This window comes from Branchiostoma floridae, chromosome 2 (genome assembly GCF_000003815.2).
Source record: "Branchiostoma floridae strain S238N-H82 chromosome 2, Bfl_VNyyK, whole genome shotgun sequence".
In the NCBI taxonomy this organism is placed as follows: Eukaryota; Metazoa; Chordata; class Leptocardii; order Amphioxiformes; family Branchiostomatidae; genus Branchiostoma; species Branchiostoma floridae.
The window spans coordinates 28,634,874-28,659,040 of NC_049980.1; the positions used below are offsets into that span (position 1 = coordinate 28,634,874).

At 39.2% G+C, this 24,167-nt stretch overlaps 1 protein-coding gene across 1 annotated transcript in view; it reads left to right on the forward strand.

The window, feature by feature from the left end:
- Nucleotides 1-443: 443 nt before the first annotated feature.
- Nucleotides 444-24,167, forward strand: part of LOC118410356 (vacuolar protein sorting-associated protein 33B-like) — a 31,914-nt gene continuing 8,190 nt past the window's right edge. Inside the window, exons 1-14 of the mRNA XM_035812039.1 lie at nt 444-558; nt 2,497-2,577; nt 3,200-3,261; nt 4,011-4,060; nt 4,550-4,617; nt 5,142-5,187; nt 8,120-8,214; nt 8,527-8,631; nt 9,163-9,259; nt 16,976-17,053; nt 17,866-17,939; nt 20,320-20,406; nt 22,707-22,800; nt 24,005-24,079. Coding sequence (XP_035667932.1) covers nt 466-558; nt 2,497-2,577; nt 3,200-3,261; nt 4,011-4,060; nt 4,550-4,617; nt 5,142-5,187; nt 8,120-8,214; nt 8,527-8,631; nt 9,163-9,259; nt 16,976-17,053; nt 17,866-17,939; nt 20,320-20,406; nt 22,707-22,800; nt 24,005-24,079 — 1,105 coding nt within the window. The 5' untranslated portion in view covers nt 444-465. The remainder of the gene's footprint in view (nt 559-2,496; nt 2,578-3,199; nt 3,262-4,010; nt 4,061-4,549; nt 4,618-5,141; nt 5,188-8,119; nt 8,215-8,526; nt 8,632-9,162; nt 9,260-16,975; nt 17,054-17,865; nt 17,940-20,319; nt 20,407-22,706; nt 22,801-24,004; nt 24,080-24,167) is intronic.

A 24,167-nucleotide genomic window follows, 5' to 3' on the forward strand; every position in this document is an offset into this window, starting at 1 on the left:
GCACAACTGCTCTACGTGTTCAGCACCATTGGCAAGCCTGATCGTATGTGTTTGGATAGATCCCGATCAGCAATGAGATTTTCATCCTGGAGTCAAACTTTTATTGTTGCAAAGCGTTAACGTTACAGTTGCAGTCACATAGATGCATACATAAAGGTATGTTGCACTTGCAATCGTCCTCATTTTCTTATTGGTAAAAAAACAAACAAAAACATACCAATGATTCTTTCCTGTCCGCTTTTTGGACCAGATCTGCTAGAAATACGTTTTTCGTACCGGTACCATGTATTGTAAAGTTTTTACGTTACCGAATCCACCTCGAGGGAGAAACTTTTATACATGACCAAGGCCAAGGATGACAATCCACGATACAAAAGCGCACCTAGCGAAATTATCAAGGACTGCAGGAATGTGTTGACCATACAGAAGCGCCACCTACTGCGAAAATTAGAAACTACAGAAAAGATGGCAGTCTCAGCTGTGCTCGGGCCGAAACTGCCGGATCTTCAGTACCTAAAACGGCTTGCAAGGGACCAGCTGGTTCATCTGTTGGAGTCGGTAGGTCAAAGAAAGTCATATCTGTCAACAGAACTCGGTTATAAGGGGCAAAATCCATTGAGATTTGACAGAGAAGCGTTGTAGTTTTAAAGGGGAGGGGCCACATGGGAAGCTATACTATAGCATTATGTCACCCGTACAAACAAGTTGCACAGTTTAGATAATGGGGATGTTGGCTGATCTGTACTGTTATGAATTGGAGTCCAACAGTCCAAGATAGAATATGCACTACAAAACTCAATTCGTGAGTTCGTAACTTCTTCTGAGATATCAGGTGACTAGAGGAGTTCATGCATTATACCCGAAGTGATCATGTTCAGGATCGTGCAAGATCTTTTATTACCTCCATGAAATGTCATGGAATGGAGGTTATATTTTCTGTTATGTGTCTCTGTCTGTGTAGATGATTACTCAAGAACGGCTGGATGGATTGGTTTCATACTTGTTGTGTTGGTGGGGTGTGATGAAAGCTCGAATCGATGAGATCTTGGGAGCCGTATCTGTCGTTATAATCGATGTAATGATATCAGAAATCACCCCTATATTTGAGATATATTGGTACAGGCATCGTGCTGTATGTGTTTGTTAATGGGCTTAGCTGCAAGCAGATAGTGAGGTGACAGCTGTTTGGGGAACCCCCAGTAGTTTTATTTATGTCTGCTTAGGACTGTTTGAAATATTTGTAACAGTTGGCACGGTAGTTACCTCCATGAAATGTCGTGGAGGTTATATTTTCTGTTATGTGTCTCTGTCTGTGTACAAGATTACTCAAGAACGGCTGGATGGATTGGTTTCATACTTGTTGTGTTGGTGGGCTGTGATGAAAGCTCGAATCGATGTGATTTTGGGCGCCGTATCTGTCGTTATAATCGATGTAATAATATCAGAAATCCCCCCTATATCTGCGATATATTGGAACAGGCATCATGATTTAAGTGTTTGTTAATGGGCTTAGCTCCAAACAGATAGTGAGGTGATTTGTTTGACAGCTGTTTGGGGAACCCCGAGTTTTTTTAATATTATAATTAGTTTTATTTATGTCTGCTTAGGATATCATGGAGATGTGAAGCGTAAGTATAATTGTAAGAAGTTGAGGTACATTTAACGGTAATGCTTAACAGGTATGGATGTCTCACATACTGTTCTGCTGATTTGAGTGACATGGTGATTAAAATGCCATTAGGTCCTCTCATCTTAGATGGGTTGGGTGTCAGAAGTTTTATGGGCAATACAGATGTTCTGATTTCGTTACGATAAGGGACAGTTGTTACTTGTCTCTTTCGTAGCCAATGGTACTTGTTTTTTAGCAGACGGGGTTGGCGCCAAGTATTCATCTTACAGTTAATGTAGGGCTATCAGAGGAAAGTGTGCATCTCATTTTTGTACCGTGTGAACAGCTGATGTTATGACATATTGGTGGAAAATCAAATCACCATCTGACTAAAGTTGGCCACATCCCTTCTTCTTTCTGAGTTTCCCAACTTCCTCCCACCACACCGCTCTGAGGCACATAGTCGAACCTCAATAATGCTGACAACCTTAGACAGTTTAAATGCCAAACATCAAGCTTAAGGAACACCACGCAGCCATATGCCGTCGACCTCTTAAACGCACATTACACAATTAAGTGTCACATTTTAATAATTACTAATCAGATGGACATCCTCTGTGTCATTAAATAAATACACCACTACTTTCCCATAACATTTATAACCATTACTCTCAAATACAACCGTATAAACATACATACCATCCACAAAAAAACAATAAATATTTCATGGAGGTATGAGGTCCCCGAACTCTAGTTATTTCAATCCTTTTTTTGGGCGTTTTCACTTTGAATAACATAGGAAGGGTATACATTTAGTGCAAATCAATGTCTATGTTAATCAAATAATGCTATAAATATCCTACACTTTAATTCTCTGTAACCTCCAGTCCCCAGGAAGAAAGGACCTGGTCATTGACCCTGACCTGATGACACCCTTGGACAGAATAGCGGGGGCTTCACTTCTCAAGGTAGGTTAGAGGATAGATCCTCCAACAAAACATGTCTGAAGGTAAATTAAGTAGATATATCTTGAAACGTCAATAGTAGTAGTAGAACTACCTATAGTATATCAATATCTCTGTCTTAGTATCATCAGAGCTTCCTGTTGTAAGTTTGTGAGCTGTCTGGACCAAGAATTAAGGAAATGGAGATAGACACTGTCTCGTATACACCTCATGGTTAACATACCTAGTTCAATATCTTCATTAATACTGTTACGTCACTGTATGCAGATAGAACACATGACTCGGTGAGTAGTCATCAGTTGTAGAAAGTCTATAACATCCCCTGACCTTGTTGATGGATAAGGCCCTGATGATGTACTTGTATATCATATACTGTAAATGGTTTCAAGTTGGCGGGGATTTAATTTCACGGTAGAGGGGAAAAGAACTTTTCGCGGTGGTTTTAAGTTCGCGGTAGCACCATGCACTGTAGTCTCTTACTGCCATGGAAAATGTTTGCGGTGGTTTTAAGTTCACGGTGAAGGGCCACCGCGAAAACCGCTAACATTAAACCACCGCAAAAGTTTGTACATTTACAGTACATGCTTCTCTCATTCAATTGTTTGTCATCTTTTCTGATGAGCAGCAACATGGTGTGGACAAGATATTCAAACTGGATCGAACCAAGATACATGGCGGGTGTGATCAGTAAGTGACAAAGTCTTCAATGCATTCCCTTTTCATGTGAAAACAATATACTTCCTACTGACATAGTGTCTTTGCCTTTTACACTGGCTGTAAATATCATTACAGTATAAGAATACAACATGGTGTACTCAGTGTCACCCAACAAGGTATCAGCCCTACCTTGGGTAGGATCGCCAAACAACTGAAAAAAACACATTGTTTCAATGCAAAATGCCCCAGAAGTAGATAGAATTTATTTTATTGCAGTGTCCTCAAACAAAACATACCAGTATTATAAACAAACATCATTTTCAACATCCAAACCCAGTATTTAACACCATGGTGCATGTAAAGTGTGCAAATCATTTGATGGAAGTCTGTGCAATGCAACTACAAAGCCCAAGCAGAGCCATAAAATCTGGACCTGTCCGGAATCCAGAATATCCATATTTACCATTATATCAGCCCATGTGTGAAATAATACTGTACATGAACAGAAAAGCTTCTGTTTGTGGTTCCAAGTAATCTTATTTGGCTCTAAATCAATGTCTAAGTGGTTGCATCACTTCATTGTTATGAAAAAAGAATGCTTAAACTTTTATTATGGTAACCATTTAGACAACAGTGATTTGGGGATTTGTTTTCATGTTGTGAACACTTGTGGAATATCTTACTTGTTCAGTTTTCTTACCAGTAGAGAATAAGATTTGCATCTTATGACCTTTTAAAATGGACAGAAAGTTTAACAATTTTATTTCCCACCCTAACAGGCTGGTTTACCTGGTTAGGTCAAAGTTAACCACCACAAAGTTGATAGCAGGTGAGTTGTTACGTTACTACAGTAGAATCTGCTTAATTGCACACCCCATATGCCAGCATACTTCATGCAATTATCCATGTTGTGTAACAACTAATACAAAGTTATCAAGCTGGACCGCACCGGTTTGGTATTTTGGGATTTGTGATGATCTGTTGTGCAATTAACTAGCTTCTACTGTACTGTAACAGTAATGCCTCAATAATGGCGACATTACAAAATTAATGTACGCATTTATCGCAGTGTAAGTGAGTGATTCCTCAACTATCTGATCACTACCATTTGAGACAGTGATGTTCCTTTCCCCACTGTTGAAATTGTATGCTGTGAACTATGTACTGTTTTTCCCCCAACTGCAAAAATCACCGACTGCACTGTTAAATGGATTGGCAGTAATACCACAGTCACTGCTTGCCAATAGGTACTAGGTTACTAATCATGTTAAATCTGATGGATTAGAAAATAGTGTTTTGTCATTGTTTGTGTCCACAGACCAGATCACAGCAGACATCAGAGATAATAGGAAAAGGAAGTACAAGATCATCATGACACCAAGAAGGGTAAGTATCCTTGGTAGCTTTGTTATAATGACTCAGAGATGGAATTTGACTGGTTTTGACTTTATTTATCTTTCTCAAGAAGTAAGAAGAGTAAGTGTAACAGCTACATGTAAATCATCTGTGTAGGTAGTTACATTGTACAGAACAAAAACTTTGTGTTAACTCAATATATGGATGCATCAAACATTTGACTATCCTTCTGTCTTGAAGTTTTTAAAAATTGAAATGATCTATTACCTAGGTTATCATGTTACCTTGCGGACATGTAATGTTAGTGTTTTGTCGGAATAGACTGATTCCAAAGCCCCTTCAACCTTGGGCAAAACGTAAAATGCAAAAAAGACAAACACATGAAAAATGTAAATATTCCATGGACATGCAGACACTACATTATCTGTTGAACAGCTAATTACCATGCTATCATTGATAAACTGCTAATTGTGATAGGCAGTAAGGATTGGTGTATGCAGAAGTTTATACCGCTGCTATGTATGTTGATAATCGTATGCTGTTTCCCACCTCAGCTTCAAGTGTGTGACATGGTTTTGGAACATGAAGGAGTATTTGGACGTAAGTGTACTCTACTAGGTCTAGTGTTCAATACTACTTGTGCATAGTTTATACCAACATGCCTGTCAGTGTCTGTATACCGTTCTATATGTTGTTCATTACTGACCATAATAATGCAAGAATGGTGACCTTCATAGCAAGACTACCAGTGATGAACTGTAATCTTTGATAAAAGGATAGGTACAGCATCAACTGTGTCTGTGGACCTACAAAAATGGGGTGGGTCCACCACAATATACTGGCATCAAATTATAATACCCACACTACAAGATAGCCTGCTTCCGGAAATGTTTAACTGTCTAAATAGATCTAGATATGGTCACAGGCAATGTTAAATTTCTGCCAAAACAGTTAATCTTCTTTACTCACTAGGGCTGAGGTTTTTTACCATGCATTGTTGGATAATCAATACACAAAAATGAAAATCTAAATCTAAAACAGAGCAAAGTTTCTTAAAGGCCCCCAGAGCAGTTTTTAGTGCATTAAAATTGGGGATATTCTGGATGAGACAATCGGTACGGTATTGACATTTACTTCACCATTCTAGCACATTTGTGTCATTATTTCGTACTTTCAGCGTTTAAAAGGACGCACAAACATGCCGCAAACGGACCCCTTTGATTTATTATATCCTACAATAAATCAGCACAGGATCGAGCCACTAACGGTTTCCCGTCGGTACTTTTCGGAGATTTTCGAACGCATGAGGTCATCGAGCGAATTGAATCTGATTCGCCCGTTTGCAAATCGAAACTTTATTCGAACAAGTGACGACATCTCCGGAAGCGTTCAGGATTCATTTGTCATGTTCGCGTGCGTTCCGAAAATTTGAAATAATGGCACGTGCAGCGCTCAGATTTTCAATAAGTTCTCACCACCCAACGACGTCTCATCTTTGCTCAATAAATGTCGATATGCAATGAGATAGTGTTATTTAACCTTACTGTGTGTAAAAATGTCTTGAAAATTAAATTTCAAAAGACTCAAAAACTGCTCTGGGCGCCTTTAAGCCCCCTCTAACTTTAGTATAACAACTAGTTTACTTTCAGTTAGAGTCAATTCCAAGTCACCGAGATGGTTTTGAAATAATATTTGTAATAAGTTTGAACTATTTTGAGTAAAAGAACATTCCAGTCACTAAAGTTCGAAATTGTTCAAACATTTCAAAATGAAAGTTTAAACATGTTTGAACCTTTTTATATTTGTTGGAACATTTGGGAAAGTAATGATATAATTATCTCTTTATTTAGAACGATTTTCAAACATCTATGTGTTTTTGTTATTGTTCCAACATGTTCCAACATTTTGTGTCATTTTTTCCCTCCATAAAAACTTTTATTGACCCCATAAACAAAGCTGCTAAGCTTGGTCCTTTGTTTGGCTCTTGTATTTTCAGATTTTCTTTAGTATACGATGGTGAGTCTTTTGTGAGAAGGTGTCAGACAGACATAATTTCCTGCACTTGGCAGGGATGTGTGAATTGCCCTCTTCCCAGCCCACTGACCCAGTTTCATCATATTGTTTCCATGTTCGAACATGTGATCACAAATGATGCATCTATGTTGGAACAGTTTAGAAACTAACAGAAATAATGTATTTGATGTTAGAAATGTTTCCTAACATGTTTGAATACTATAGAAATATTTAGAACATCACATAGATGTTATAAATAGTTCTAAACAGTTACTTAGCACAGTTAGATTGTTACAACGATTTCCAAAATGTTAGAACAAAAGGCAAGAAACACCCTCTCGGTAATATGGAATCGACTCTATCTATAATGTTAACGGGAGGTGCCCCAACACGGAACGCTTTTTCTTGCGCTCAAACTCATGGCGCTCCATCGCTAGTTGCCTGAGAGTGGTCAAATTTTGATGACTGAATTTTTTACTCATAGATTTGAACAACATACTTGAATAAGAAATGCATTCATGTGGTTCATGAACCTTTCGCGCTGCGTGTTACAAGCGGCAAACACTGAGAGACAATTTCGTGTATGTAACCTTCCAACTTTGTGCTACGCGGGACAGTGTGCCTAACTCGGTACGCTTTTTTTATATTTTGCTCTCTTCAGAAGTAAGTGGCAAATCTAAGTACACAGAAAAAAATTAATAGTATGATATTTTAGCTTTCTTTTGACAGTAAAATCGTGACTGTATGTACTTCTTGTCTCACATGAAGAAGGCTGTACCTAGAACAATCCAGCTGATGTTTTTACGGGCAATGGGCTGAATGCACTGATTGTGAATGCCCGACTAAAAAAACCATTACGAAAAAACGACACCGCCAACATTAACAAAACTCTGTCTGATTATATGAAAATATCATCTACATCTCTCTGTCAAGTCTTATTTTCATAGACAGCACGAATCATTTGTTACAGTCAAATAAATCTTTGGAGCGTTCTCTAGTCTGCCACCTTCACGGCCACACTCCCTTGGGAGTACAATGGTGGCAATGTTTATGTCGCTTCCTTTTGGTTACTTTTCTACTCAACAAACATTTGAAGACCCATATTCATAGTGTTTATGGAGCTTTATTTATGTGTATCATGGCAGTTGTGTGACTGCTTGGATGAGTTCGTATAGTTAGCGACACGAGCCGCCAATACGCAGAGGCCGGTGACCGCAGTGATTCAGCGCTGTCAACATTACTGTTAGAATTCTGCTCTTAAAAAAACATGAAGTAAATATGTTAAAGTATACTTGGAATGCAAATTAAAGTTGTGTGCATGGACTTGGTTTATTTACCTTTGTAATCAGCATAGTCAGTGGCAACAAACACGGTGTACTTATGGATAATAAGATCAGCAAAAAATCCGTACCGTCTTACGACGGGGACCGTCTTAGGGCGGCCCCCGTTAAGTCATAATTATTTAGATGTTGTAGTACAGACTGAAACCAATAATTGCAACTCTGTGGACCTGTTACAGTGGTTAGCATAGAAGAGCTCCACCTGGACCTGATCCCTCTGGATCGAGACCTTCTGTCTATGGAGCTGCCTCAGTTTTTCAGGGACTATTTCTTGGTGAGTACATGTATGTTGCTATGAAAACTGCCTTCAATATTTTGTGACCAGAAAGAAATTTGTTAGTTGTAGTAACTTGTACAAGATTTGAGATTGTGATGAGAAACCATCCTTTGGATCAATTTTAATCCGTTATTCCCAAATATACAATTGTTAGACTGGTGTTCAATGGGTGTCTCCTGATGTAACACTGCAGTTCATTTGCATTCTGCTAGATAGCGCTTTTGATCCACACCAATGTAAAATTCCTTCTGTTAACATTGGTATATATTGGAATTTGTTACAGTAGTGTTCTTGTGTATTCCTTTTCAGCATGGTGACCAGACTTGGTTGGCCAGTATTGCCAAGTCTCTAGTCAACATCCAGTCCCTGTTTGGACCCATTCCTAATGTATATGGCCAAGGAAGATGTGCAAAGGTAGGCAAACAATCTTCAAGATGTACAAATAAAATGATAGCAAACCACTCACTTAACACTTCTAAATAAAGTTACTGCCGTTTTCCGATATTGTCCTGTTTACATGTGTTGCCAATTGACTTAGGAGTTGAAAATTAAGTATTTGATAGTACATGAATAATCAATATTCGTTTTGGTTTTTATGTTGATGCATGTCTAGTCGGCCCTATATTATAGTTCTATTGGATAAAGAACTGTGATGTTTACTCAAAGAATATGTGATACTGACATTGACTTTAATTTTGATACCTGTATAAGTTTTAACATTCCCTAGCTCTTTTAGTGGCAATAATTCCCTGTCCTACTTTTAACTCATTGTGAAATCCAGGAAAAAAATCCATGTTTTGGCAGCCACTTCTGGACATTCCCTCCCCTTTTGCTCAATAAACCATTGATTTAGCTCAATAAACCATTGATTTAGCTCAATAAACCATTGATTTAGCTCAATAAACCATTGATTTGACCTGTTGTTTTCTCCCCCTGCCCTGACAGATGGTTGCTGACATGGTTGATATGATGATGTCAGAGCTGGGAGAGAGACAGTCTCCGGTTGGCTGTGAGATCGGACATCTCTTCCTCATAGACAGAGGTTAGGAAGAAGTTAATTATTTTGTACAAGTCCTATTTGGTATGCTTAAACACCACAAATGACTGCAAACAGGTCTAATGTGCCGTGTACATGGGGAAATGACATCGGCTGTGAGATCGGACATGTCTTCCTCATAGACAGAGGTTGGGAAGAAGTTAATTCTTTTGTCCAAGTCCTATTGGGTATGCTTAAACACTACAAATGACTGCAAACAGGTCTAATATGCCGTGTACATGGGGAAATGACATTGGCGCGCGAGCGCTGTGAGATCGGACATCTGTTCCTCTTAGACAGAGGTTAGGAGGAAGCTAATTGTTGTATTTAACAGCTTCAGCACCAAGCACAAGTCCTATTTGGTATGCCTTAACACCATGGACGACTACAAACAGGTCTAATGTGCCATGTACATGGGACAATAACATTATAGACAGAGGTTAGGAGGAAGTTCATTCTTTTGTTTAACAGCTTCAGCACCAAGGACAGGTCCTATTCAGTGGCCATCCAGAAGGGATGTTTACCTAAATGTAACATCAGGTACAGACACTGGAACTGGTTACAGAGGTTTAGGTACAGGTCTGATATCTGGGAGAGAGACAGTCTCTGGTTGGCTGTGAGATCGGACATCTCTTCCTCATAGACAGAGGTTGGGAGAAAGTTAATTAATTTGTCCAAGTCCTATTGGGTATGCTTAAACACCACAAATGACTGCAAAACAGGTCTAATGTGCCATGTACATGGGGAAATGACATTGGCTGTGAGATAGGACATGTCTTCCCCATAGACAGAGGTTAGCAGGAACTTGTTTTTGTTGTTGTTCAACAGCTTCAGCACCAAACATAGGTCCTATTCATAGTGATCATTCAGTAGGAATGTATAGCTATACTTGAATGCAACATCAGGTACAGATATCATAGACAGGTTCCTCATAGACAGAGGTTAGGAGGAAGTTTATGCTTTTGTTTAACTGCTTCAGCACCAAGGACAAGTCCTGTTAGGTATGCCTTAAACACAACAAAGAGCTACAAACAGGTCTTATGTGCCATGTAACGTAAGGTTACCAGTTTACGTGCAGGACCAGTTTACGGTCACTTGTTGGTGGATGCAGACTTCGAGGTCAATTGTAAAAAAGAAAATTCTCTTGAGTAGGAAAGAAGTACGTTTATATCATTTATGAGTCTTGCCTTATTTATCATATAATTTTGCATCCAGCAAATCACGTCTGAAAAGTCCGACAACAATTTACATTTACGCTTGAGTGCGCACAACACTATTACAGATGACCCGGTTCTGATCGTAATTCTAGACGGCTATTTTCGTCCCCTCTTTAAAATCCAACGAACTCATTATGAATTGAAACATCATCTCAAACCAAACCTGGAGTTCTTATCTCAAGAATGCATGGTGATTTTATGTATGTTGTCCAAGGAAACTCTTATAAACTGCATAAAAACAAGTGACTGTCCTCGCCGAGCGGGTAGTTTTCGAACGCCATGTTGCATCACGTGACTTGCCCGTTAAAGCTTGGTGCACTGGAGAGCGAGAAATTGTCGCAAGGGGCGCTGTTGGGGCTAATTTATGTGGGGAGGGCACGGCGTGAGCAAGCCACATGTATACTGAACGCGTTTCAAGGCCAGTTCCTATCTATACAGGTGATAACAACATCCAAATGCGTTGCCATTATTATGAGTAGCATTGTGCAAGTTTTGGAACAGCATGGCGCTCTGAGTGGCGTTCTGTTGGGGCAAAGATGACTTACCGATAACGTTTAGCGGCGATGCAAAGTGGCGGCATGGCCATATGTAAACAATTTATCCATTGTGTATCTCTGTGAACTACGTGGGGGACTTTTATGGGAAATGATCAGATATACAAATGTATGTCCTTTAGAAAAATAACCCCATGGAGAAACACCCAACTGACCGTAAATTGGTCACCCTGGAAGAATTCTTGGCTGCAGACTTGTTTATTAAAGACGCTCGTACGGCGAGAAATCCTTAGAAGAAATATGATGCCACACAGAGCTTGACGCAGACCGACTTTGATGTCTTCCAATTAAGGACAGCTTTTCACTTCCCGGCCTGCACGCTTTCCATAAAACGGCATTATTAACAAATCGACCGTAAACTGGTAACCTTACGTTACATGGGGCAATGGCATTGGCTGTGAGATCGGACATGTGTTCCTCATAGACAGTAGCCTGGGTACCATACGGAAAGTAGTTCGCTCCGGAGTTCATCATATACTATATACCGTCGCTTCTAGCTCTGACGTTCATTGTACGCTATATACAGTCGCTTCTCTGTGTTTCCGTCTGGGAACGCGGACCATCTTTACGTCTTGAATCGTCCAAATTTTGGATGCAGACGCTGATTGGTTCCCAAATATGAGAGAATAAATGAATGGGTTCAAGCGATCGTTCGAACAGGCGTTCCAATACCGAACAAGCCCTCCGTCTGCTTGCGGGAGGGCCTGTTGTCATCGAACGAGTGCTCTAGAACCCATTCCTTGATTCGCTCATTAACGGACGTTAGTACCAAACGGTTTGAATGCGCAAGTCTCCAGACGGATAGCAGAAGCGAACATAGGAGCGAACTTCTATCCGGATGGTACCCAGGCTACATAGACAGAGGTTAGGAGGAACTTGTTACCTTGTTAAACAGCTTCAGCACCAAGGACAAACCCTATTTGGTATGCTTAAACACCACGAATGACTGCGAAAAGGTCTAATATGCCGTGTGCATGGGGCAATGATGTTGGCTGTGATATTGGACATCTCTATTCATAGACAGAGGTTGGGAGAAAATTCATTCTTTTGTTCGACTGATTTTGCACCAAGGACAAGTCTTATTCAGTAGGAATGTATACTTAGATGTAACAGAAACAAGAACTGGTTACAGAGGTTTAGGTACAGGTCTGATATCTGGGAGAGAGACATTCTCTGGTTGGCTGTGAGATCGGACATGTGTTCCTCATAGACACAGGTTAGGAGGAAGTTTATTCGTTTGTTTAACAGCTTCAGCACCAAGGACAAGCCATATCCAGTGCTCATCCAGTAGGGAAATTAATCTCTACATTACAGCTGGATTTAAAAAATGGAGGTTTACTTCAGGACATTTCCAGTGACATCCATTACTCTTCTTCAGTGTCACTGGTAGTTTTGTTTAAATCCAGTAGTGATATTGTTTCTGGTCAGAAGTTAGGAGAAAGTGAATTCTTTAGTTTAATAGCTTTAGCACCAAGGACAAGTCCTATTTGGGATGCCTTAACACAACAAATGACAGCAATCGACTGCTAACAGGTCTAATATGTTGTGTACATGGGGCAATGACCTTGTGTGATGCTCTGAATACATTATCAATGCAACTATGACAGATTATGCAGCAATACCCAAGTTTTTGAAGTTATGTGCTCGTTTCAAGATGGAAGGTAATTTCTGGTTGCCACATTAGATTGTCAGTGGTCAAGGAGGTTACAATGGCAAATGTTGCCTATACAAATGTTTCCACATACCCTGGAAAATAAGTGAACTTACAACACATGGCAAAATAATCATTTTGATGTCCATCTATTCTATGAAATAAAGTACCTCCCTTGAAGTATTCAAGCCACCACTGACTGATTTCTTAGGCAAGCCTTTCAAAGCTGTCCAATTCAAACACACTCTGCTCTGCTGTGAGGGTAGTACGATTCTTGATTTAGAACTGAAACCATGTGGAGACTGATTAAGATTAATAATTAATGATGCATAATTACCTTCCTCCCATGACCTGAAGCTAGACTAGCCTTCCCTTTGAAGTGCGTCACCAGTGTTAACAGTGTCTGCTTTTCTGCATCATCTCCTGAACTGGGTTCATCCCTGGGTAATCCCCACTACTCACCAGTCCCCATTACGTGTCGGCACCCCAGGGCCGCTCCTGGTCGTTAGGCCTGGGGAAAAATGTTGTGTTTCTTGTTATCAAACCAGACCCTTGGAAAAATCTTTTTCTTTCTTGCTGACTGCTAGCAAGGGATGTGAAATTTTTGATCTGACGTCTAAGCAATGAAATTCAAAACAGACTTCCTGTCTTTCACACCGGCTTTGCACAATTGACGTTGGAATCATTGTGATCCTTAATGTCCAGTCTATTGATATACTTCTGCTTGTAAAGTATACTTGCACACATGTATACAGTAGAAGTCAGTTAATTGCGCAACGGATAAATGCACTTTTCTGTTAATTGCACGGAATTCCAAAGTCCCATAGTGATGCGGTCCAGCTGAATAACTTTGCTTTGTTTCCCCATCCGGATAATTGCACAAAATGTGCTGGCAAATGGGAAGTGCAATTAAACGGCTGCTACTGTATATGTATGGTAATCACAATCAGGATCACAATGATTATGAATCTCTAAATACCGACCTAAATTTTGAATACCTAAGTTTTTATTCAGATCTGTAATCGGAAACACAACATTGATTCTCCCAGCCTTTACAAGTGTGTGGCTTATCGTCAATGTTTGTGTTCAATGGGCCGTATTGATTGTCCTAATTGGCGTTGTGGCTCTCACCCTGAAACTGTCCATCTCTCCACTGTCCACCTTTTGTTCCCTGATGCCTGGCTTCCGTCATGACCTAGTTTGCATTGTATCTTCCCGCTTCCTTCTCTATCATCCATTCAAAATGCCACTTAAATTCCTCCACAGGGATCACTGGAACAGTTGCTTTCATTTTCAATTCCTGTATTGGTTTTGCTGTGGCGAAACATACAGCCGAGGCTTCCCAGCTAGACAAACCCTGGCTATTGCAAAGGGCTAACCTTGTTGATAATGATAGAAATACTCTTGATAGTATGTTTTTTTAGTGAATGAATGAATGAAGACTTTTATTGTAGCTTCATGCCCCAGTACAGGGTAGCTTAAGCCAGATCTACAGGCAGTAACTAATAAGATTAGTTTTGCAATGGAAGGTTTGTCAATACATTTTTGTTCTGTCATACTCTATAGATAGATCAATAGTGGAGGTCAGTGTCCTAGATAGTGCAACTATTGATACAAATACATGCTCACATTGCCTCTAACAAGCAGAGAATTGCAGATCATTCACTGTGTTTACAAGAAATATGAAATGTTTCTTTCAGTTTCTTCCAAAACATTTATTTTGGCTGTGCTTGGACATTATTAAGGGGCAGGTTTAATGAATCTGTCAGACAGAATAATGATAGGAAAAAGGAAAGTGATATCAAACAAGTTTAGCTCACTGAAAAGCACTGGTCGTGACAGAAAAGACAGGTGCTATGTAACATTATAGTATGTACAGGTTCACTGTACTGGGGAATTCCCCCCTTGACAAGCATAATGAAGGTGACCACAGGTTATCATCCCTTCCTAATGACTGCATCCTTTCTAGTAACATGCATGTTGGATAATGAGCGATAAAAGCTGAGATTCAAACTTGGTCTTCTTGGTCCAGGGTCACTTAAACCCCTGAACTATGCACGCCACAGTAATATGTGTCTCCATAAGTAAGCATTTGTGTTCATCACTGGATGCCAACATTTTGCCTCTCCATTTATTTGGTGCAAGAATCCAAGGACCGATCCAAGAAAGTAAATTGGTTTGCTCTGATATGATATAAGATGGCTGGGTGTCAAAAGAAGTTTGAATGTGGGATAACGATGTCCAAAATGTCCAGACAATTTCCAGACAATCTTCTTGTAAATGATGAGGTTGAAAATGTCAGCAACAATTTCTGATTTCCTCTCCCTTTTTTTATCTCTGGGAAAAATTGAATCATACGTAGCATTATTTCGATGAAGGCTAGACATCCAGGTAATAAGATAAGCAAAAAAGCAGTTACTCAATCAACTGGATATGATTTTGGAAACAGTTTATTCACGGGGTAACCTATATCCGTTGTACCAACAAACAGGATATTTAGAGATATCATGTAGATGGACGGTGGTTTCAAACTGCTTTTTTTTTTCAATTTAATGCAGTTTGAGACCACCGTCAGTTGACTTGATATACCGAAATACCCTGGTGTTAAATACAACGGATAAAGGTTACCACGCTAATAAAGGTGAACTAGTGTTAGACGTTTCAGACAACCATCCGGTATCTTTTGTCAGTGACAATACGAAGCATTTTCAGTGTTCAACAGGAACAGGTGACAATGTCAATGTGGTTTCGGTCAGGTCATGTTCTGCGTATCCAGTATAATAGCCAGTTGGAGAAACACTGTCTAGCTTTGAAGGCAGGTTTTGCAGCAGCTGTATAATATGTTAAGGAATGCCATCTTCTATTAATAGTGGGTGCCAAAGTATGAACATGATTTGTTCATTCATATCCTGAGTGGCACATGTGATCACTTTTTTCAAATCGGCCAAAAAACCATAGAACCAAGAAATGAAGCAAGCACAGCCTAATGGACAGCATTTTTTATCTGTAAGCTGTGCAGTTGTCCGCGAAGTCTGTGGCCATGTGCAAAGACCTTCTAAATGGTATATCTCACCCATGTACATGCTGCATAGCTATAGGTCATTGACTTCTTTCTTTCCAAGGAGTAGTATTAGTATGATCCTATTTCTATCATAGTAATTTTCACTGTACAACGCATCACTATGTAGAAGAAAAACAGACAATCATGTTATAAATGTTCAATATATCATTTTGTCACACTTTAATTGCTCTTTTTTCTCTTCTGGCATGCATGGCTGCCAGTATCTTAAGAGCAACCTCAAAATGAACATTTGCTCCAAAATGACAGATCCATTTTCTAATCCTGCCTGCCCACTGCATTTTTCCTGTTTGTTCTTTTTAGACCAGACCAGCAAAAAGTGCCGGTTTTGTTCTGGTCCCCACCCTTAACTTACATGTACTACCGATTCTTTTTGATCCATACAAATCCCCTTACAAGTACTAGAGAAAGAAGATTTGTTACTTGAATTACTTTTACACTATATAGAGAGTATGTAATAATCTCCAGTTAAAAAGGTACTGCTTGCTTGACACACAGCCACTAAGTATATCCCCACGTTATTAGGAAAGCGACGCCAATGTCTCTCCCCAAGAGCGCAGTGTACCACTCTGAATATATCACGGGATATTGCGGAGCATTCTCAATCTCATTCACAGCTAGGGTCATGCTCGCCCCACTGGCCTTTGACCTCTGGATGATCTGACCCTCTCTCGAACCGGTGCTTTCGCTAAGAGGAAATGCGCTATGTTGCATTCTTTATGTGCATGTTCTTTATTTTCCGCACATTACGGAGCGCAGAGTGTGCGAGAAATTCAAAAGGATTGACATGGATTGAATTCATGTAAGAAGTGAGTTGGACTGCTATATTGAGAAATTCAAGGATATTTCTTTTTTAGAAATTGAACTGGAGTACAATGTAGGCTTGAGCCCAAATCATCCCCATTTTAGAAAACCTGTGACTTCAGGACTTGGCTTCAAGTTTAGTTAATTCTTGAATGGCTAATATTCAAGGTCATATAGAAGCTGCAGTATCTAACTTGTTCACGTACAGGGTAATAACACTAATGAAATCATTACTCACACAATTAATGGATTGGACTTTTGGTGTTGAAAAAACTTTGACTTTGTTTCCTTTGTTTTAGGATTTTCCTTCCCTACTTGTGCAACGTTCTCTCTCTCTCTCTATATATATATATACAGGTATATGATGCTACTCTTTATATGTTGAAAATTGCCGCTGATGCATCTTTGTTGCTGCAGATGTAGACTATGTGACGCCGCTGTGCACTCAGGTCACCTACGAGGGTCTTCTGGACGACATCTTCGGCATCAAGAGTGGTAGGCCCTCAGATAACTTTATTAAAAGCATTTTCATGTCGAATCCCAGCTCCCTGGGGACTCAAGCTCGGAATCTCTCATTCTGCAATACACACGTGACGGGGAAGACAGATTCTTGCCGCATATGATTATGTCTCCCTCGGCGAGGATAATGCAGGATAAGTGCGCTGGTTTGTCTGGGGAAATCATTATCACAGACGAGGGTGTTTTCCCAGATGAAATGTTTCATCAGGAGTCCTGCTTGAACTGTGCGACATCAAAGAGGAATTACCGGCACCGCTGCCACAGGATCAGCAGTAAATAAGTCATTGTTTTGATGTATGTTCTAATGATCCAGACATGCCTTCCTTCATGAAAAATCAATAAAGACTGCATCGCAGAAGGTTGTGGCGTAAGATTGTATCTGCCTCTACAGGAGCTATATAAAGTGTATTGTGTTAACAGTTACAATCAAGGCTGTCTCAAGGACCCATCCCTCTGTCCTGGGATGAAAATTTACTTGTTTGGATGAATAAAAAAATGATTTAAAAAATCACCCATTGGTCCATGCATCAAATGGATTTAAACATATTTTTGTAAGCTTAAAATGACAGATTTAACCGTTACAATGGAAATTGATGGTATTTACCCCTGAAGAATGTTAGACAAGTTAAAAATTTATTTATGTTATTGATGCTGGACAAGTTATTAATTATTAATGTTGGATAAGCTATTAATTTATTAAAGTTATTAATTTATTAAAGTTCTTAATAATAGTTGGAAGTGCATGTGAAATGGAACTGCTCAGAAACTTGGCACACCTTCTGTTTCAGGATCAGTTGAATTTGGACCAGATGTCACAGGAACTGACAAGAGCATCAAGATCATGCTGTCTGGGGAGGATGAGGTACAGATCTCAATCTCTGTTGTCACTAACATTTTCTGAAACTCTCTTACTTTCTTGGTCTAAATCTGTTTTTGTTGTTGCAGTGCTTAGACTAAACAAGAAGAGAAGTCTTTTAATTTCTGAAGGCATTTCAGTCAGCTTAAAAATAAGGCTGCTCTATAAATTTTTGGTGGAGTCTGAAAACATTTTGGCAAAGATAATGAATGTATACAACATAAAATGCTTCCTTTATTTGTAAAGAATAAATTGAAGCTGAAACCCTAAAGCTGTGAAGCTGTCTCAAAACCTGCATATGGTTTGAAGTCAGTTTGTTTGCAATGGTTAATGAGTAAATTAAGAAGATTTACCAACAACCCTATAAGTTGCAGTTGCAGTTGAACTACAGCCATTTGTGTTAAACTTTTGATTCAAGCACGATTTGATACTCAAGACATCTACGTTGAGTGCCTTAATTTGCTGTATTGAATTATGCCAAATTGATTTTGCTGATCACTGACATTTTGTTAAAAGGCCTGTCATCGATCTATTTTTCTTTTTCAAGAGACCTATTATAGTAGAAAGCTTTTTTGTAGACTGTGTTAATTGTATTATTTGCTTGATAGCCGACTGCTGGCCACCCCTTGGTCTGTGTCAGGGACCCCAGCCACAGTATAATCAAATACAGGATACTACTTGATAGTAACTTTCTATAATCAAGTTGCCTTTGTAAAAACAGGATGTTTGCTGATCTTAAAGTTGATACAAAATGAGTTTGCTAACACTTACCAATTTGATAAGTTGGTTTTAGTTTCATCTCTTCATTTTTCTTTGGCGTTTGAAAAAATAAAAAGTTTACATGACTTCTATTGCACTACCAATAGATGTGAACCAATACTGTAATTCCTGATTTTTTCACTGTAATGTTATGTTCACGGTTTTCACGGTGACGACTGTAACGTGAACTTATCATTACCGATAAAAAATAATTCACAGACTTTTTTCATGCGCACTTGCCTCGACAGTGAGTGAACATTTAGTTCCGAGAACAAGTTCAATTTTCTCAGACCGTGAAAATTTGGTACCGTGAAGATAAAGTGAATTACAGTATTATGCCCATCAAATGATCTTGAATTGGCACAAACGCTTAAAGTTGTTACAGTTTTTCCATTTATCAATGTATTAGAATTGTATGTTGATGTTTTTGGCTCCTGTGGTAGCATTCAGGTCTATCGTAAGATCTTTTTCATTTCTATCTTTAGCTTGGCTAGCTGCTGTTTTGCTTTCATACATACATCTATCTATGTATCTAAAAGTCTGAGGACCAAGACATCTAATTAGTGTGGCCTAAAGTGGAACTGCAAGTTAAATGCATTTTCGTAATGGAAGGGTCTCTAAGCTGTTGTCTAATTTGATAATACAGTGCTTAGAACTCAAGGCCTAATGCATTACGTCTATCTCTGTATATTGCCCTTTTGCGCTTCAAGTTGTTAAAAGTTTGAAAACTTGATAATAATTTCTATAGATACAGTCACTTATTGAGGTTTATGGTAGCACAAATTTGGTTTCTTTTCGCCGTCGGGGGCGGAATGAAATGCTAACAAATTGTTCATGATCCCCTTAGAGATGTTGATAGAAAATACACGTTGCTATAGCAGGTTTTATGAAAGGTGCTCCTGGCTAGAGGCATGTTATGATTGTATTAAACTCCCACATATACCATCAAAGGTTTCCCCAGTCATGCCCTGTAGTGCCACAACAAAGTGGATGATACCAGGGCACGACCCAACTTAGCCACATTAACAGTAACTGTTGCTGCTATGTATTACATGTATGTCTAGACTTCCTGGTACAAATAGTAAAACAACCCAGCTGCTTGGCCATCGGGATCAAATTCCGTGAACCTGTGGGCCAGAGTTAGAATTTGTAACATTTTGTCCAGGGTTGGTGCCATGTTTTATAAGGGATTGTATTTTGTTATTTTGGGTGCGCCTTTGTATGAGGGAGCTTCAGACTTAAGCTTCAAGCGTCAAGCCTCCGCACCTAAAGAAATCCAACACACTTATACTATATAGAAAAGAGTAGGGGTGACTCAGTGTGCATGGCTAAACAGGCGCTTCGTAGTGAAGCCTCATTGCAGTACTAGCTAACAAAAAAGCACAATGCTTTTTCCTCTGAGGTTCAAGCGGTCAGGCACACCTATATACTTCACATTCAGAGAAGGGTTTAAAATATGGAACTGTGTAACATGAAAAATAGTTTTCAATAGGGAACAGCGAACGTATGTCAAAAAAGTTGCCCAATAACAGAATCAAAGAAGAAAACAAAGTTTACAAGAAGCATGTTGATATATTAAACCCTTACTTACTAACAATAGTAATTGATGAATTTTTGTTTTTCTCAGGTGTTTAGAGCCATTCGAGATCGCCACTTCTCTAATGTGTTTGGGTTTCTCAGTGCCAAGGCCAAGGAGCTACAGACCAGCTATGATGTAAGTACCACAGCTAACGTCTTCAGGCCAGCTATCTGTGGCCGAGCTTTCTTTTGGGCTCTCTGCTGCCCGGGTTATCTTTATGCCCCTGGTGGAAGTTTTGTGAGGTAGTGTGTGGGAACTATCACTATAGAATAGGTTGTGTCACGGAACAGCAAAGTGTTTTGGTCAGAACCAGGTGTTTCTGGGTTTGAAATCTGTCATGTCACAAATTTTGTGTCCTTGGGAAAGGCACAACTTTTAATGCCTAACCGAAAAAATAAAATAAGTACCTAGCTTGGGCTAAGCACATACCTCAGATAGGTCACATTAATTGGTGGTCCCATGTTTGTGGAGGGCCACACCTCTAGAGTTTACCACACTTATCAAAAAGAGTAAGCAGGGTCTTTCCTATTGTGAGTGGATCAGTTTAAATTCTCTCCCGATATGCAGCTCCGTACAATACGGTGTGTTACGCGATGAGGCAATACAAAGAAAACAAATACTGAAGCTTACTTCAATTTTCCAAGCAAGTCTAAATGTCAAGCATATGCTGTACTAGAATATTGTTACATTAGCCTGGCATACACAAATATCTATGTGTACGGGTGCACCCACTGTCAAAAATTACATAAGTGTACACAGCTTCATTTTCGAGTGCACAAAAGTGCATATACAATGATCCCAGTTGCTTAAAAGCCCTGCAAAGTTTCTGTTATCAAATTCTGCATAAAAAGAAACGATGATCATAGTTCTGAAGGAGCTGGTTAATAAGGAAGCCTCCGTCGTGACTACCACCTGTGGTGTTGATTGGTATCCATGAGCTTGATTCAAACGGCATCAGGGATTGAGTTTGCTATTTATAGATGTCAAAGCAAAGCCTGCTTGTTGTTCATTACTACTGTCCCGCAGCACCTGTCCCACTTAATTGCCGCCATTTATATAAACCCAAGATAGCAGGCCCACTTCCTAATCTCATTAAAGTACATGATTGGCATTTACTTCCACACCTGCTCGTACTGCCATAGGAGGTTTGGGTGGCCTTTTGGTCTCAGGAAAAAAAATGTTCATCCTCCTATCTATAGGCTGCCACGTGCCTTTGATTTATTTTCGGAATTGTTAACCTTTTAAAAGCTTTTAATCAGATTCTCTGTTTGGAAGCAATTTTTATTCTTTTTTATTTGCAATGCCAGCAATTTTTTGAGGTTGTAAGATATAATCATTCTTGCAATTTTGAAAATCTTTCCGCATATACTGAAGATGATGTTCTTGCCTAACTTTTTAGTTGTTTGTTTGTTTGTTTGTTTGTTTTCGCATAACCAGTTAACTGCTTAAAGCATTCACACGCCTTTTCCTGGAAGTTTTGTTCAGTCTATAAGTACAAGCTGCATACAACCGAACAGCATGGTTTGATCCACTCACACAAGGAAGGACCTTTGGTCTTTTCCATGAGTATGGCGGGATCATTACGTTTAATGTGCTCAAGGTGTGGCTGACCTTGCTGAGTTGAGTGTATTCAGAACCACCATAAGCTTAACAAGATAGATGTACATTGCAACTACTCTTCTTGTGGTCCTTATCAACATAGTATATTAATGGTAGTTCACCTTTATCCACATTGTCCTATATCCGTTGTTTTTAAAAACATAATTTTTAGTGATATCTAGTGAACCAAAGATGGTTTCAAACTGCAATATTTTCATAGCATTCCAGTCTGAAACAGCCATCTGTCGACTTGATATTCCTAAATACTCTGATATTATACGCAACGGATAAAGGTTACCCCGCAGATAAAGGTAAACTAGCAGTACATATATAGCTAATGTTAGACAATAAACAGCATGATCCGCAGAAGCATAACATATACAGAATAATACATGTACAAAATATTTACAAGTGATAGAATATAAAAGATTAGTCTGTGTGTGGTCCATATACAATGTTAATAAATATTTGTTGCCTTTTGACTCAAATATTGGAAGTCATGAAGAGTCATGTACTGTCAATGTTAGCAAAAAATTGAATATTAAAATATGTATGATAAACTAAATGTTTCCTCAGGCTGATGTAACACTAGTTGGATAACTTATATCCGTTGCTTTCAAAAAACATTGGTATTTGGTGATGTCACATTGACGGACATTGGTTTCAAATTGTAATATTTTCAGTATATTGCATTTTAAAACTACAACCTGTCTCCTTGATTTGCCAGATTACCCTATTTACAAAAACAATATAATGCATATTAGTTTCCCTGGCAGTTATTTTGCAGACACTCTGAGAAAGGGGAGGTTTGAATATTCATCTGTTCCCTCTTGCAGAAACGTCATAATTTGAAGTCAGTTCAGGACATGAAGCAGTTTGTCTCCGAGGAGCTTAGTAACCTCAAGAAGCAGCATAAGGCCCTGACGTTACGTGAGTAGACTCTACATTCTTCATAGTTATTCAGGGCTTGAAATGCCACCTGCATATGAAGGTTAGTACAGGTGTAAGTTGGGCTGTGCAGGTATTTCTGATATCTACCTACACCTATCCTGCAACATTTTATGGACTGTGTATTATTGTTGGATTTTTCTTTTCTTTATATATGTTGTAACTTATTTAGTCTCTGTGAACAGTAGTATTTCCTTACCTACGTATTTGTTAGTAAAGAGATGTTCAAAATATGTTCAAAAGATTGTTTTATCACCTTTTGGGGCATATGTTAATGGTGCAGGTAACATTTTTCTGGTGCAGTTAATTTCAAAAGTTGCACCAGTGCAGGTAGACAAAAAAAAACATATTTTGAGCCCTGTAATCTTCATTAACCTATAGTTGTCAGAATCCATTCATATAAAACATGAAAACAAATCGCAGAGTTTGCGCTTTGACATTTTAAGTCTCCTTACATTTAATCTGTAGATACAAACACCTGTCTTTCCTGTCATGCCTTAAGTAGTAGTGCGCTAAACAGACTTTAGATAGCTTTCACCTACTCTGTGTTGTCTTCAAAACTATGAAAGATTGTTTAGTTTCTGAATACAACCCTGTAGCTAGGCTCAGAAAGCTTGAGAAAGTATTTCAGTACTAAATTCTGCTTGCTCATATTTCTATATCTGGATTCTGGAACGGTGCCAGATTGATGATGAGGTTGCACAGATCACTGGTGTTTTGTGCAACATGATCGAAGCAATAACTCGTCAGTCGCCTTGCTCCTCTTGGGACGGGTGACTGACGGACTGAATATCTGTCTGACAATCTATCGCTGCCCCCCCCCCCCCTCGGCGAAACTCTGGAAATGCACGAAGTACCCGTCGTTTTTCTCCGTTCTTGTTAAGTCATATGGTGTGTTTTTGCAGTGCTGTCTGCTCTTATGGGTACATTTAGCACCTATACCATAATGGGGATAGCTATTATAGCACTGGCAGTATGGACCATACAAATGCTGATAGCATTCTTAGGATTTATATAGGGCCTAGGATGACTACTTTTATGTCTTTTCAGCTTTCTGCTTAGATTCTTATTGCACATCTGCGATAAATGCTTTATTTCAGCAGTTATATTATGTAACTTGTTGTGAAAGGTCTGTATTATTACAGAATAATGGAGTTTCACTGTTTGCCTCTGGGTTTGATTTCAGATATCGGAGCCTGTGAAACCATAACAAAGAACAAGAGCCGAGGAGACTTTGAAGAACAAATGAGAACAGAACATGGTCAGCAAAATTATGTTAACGAATATCGCAATTCTATCCTAGGCCTTGTTCACACTTGTGCGTGTACTCAATCTGTAGGAGTTGTGTA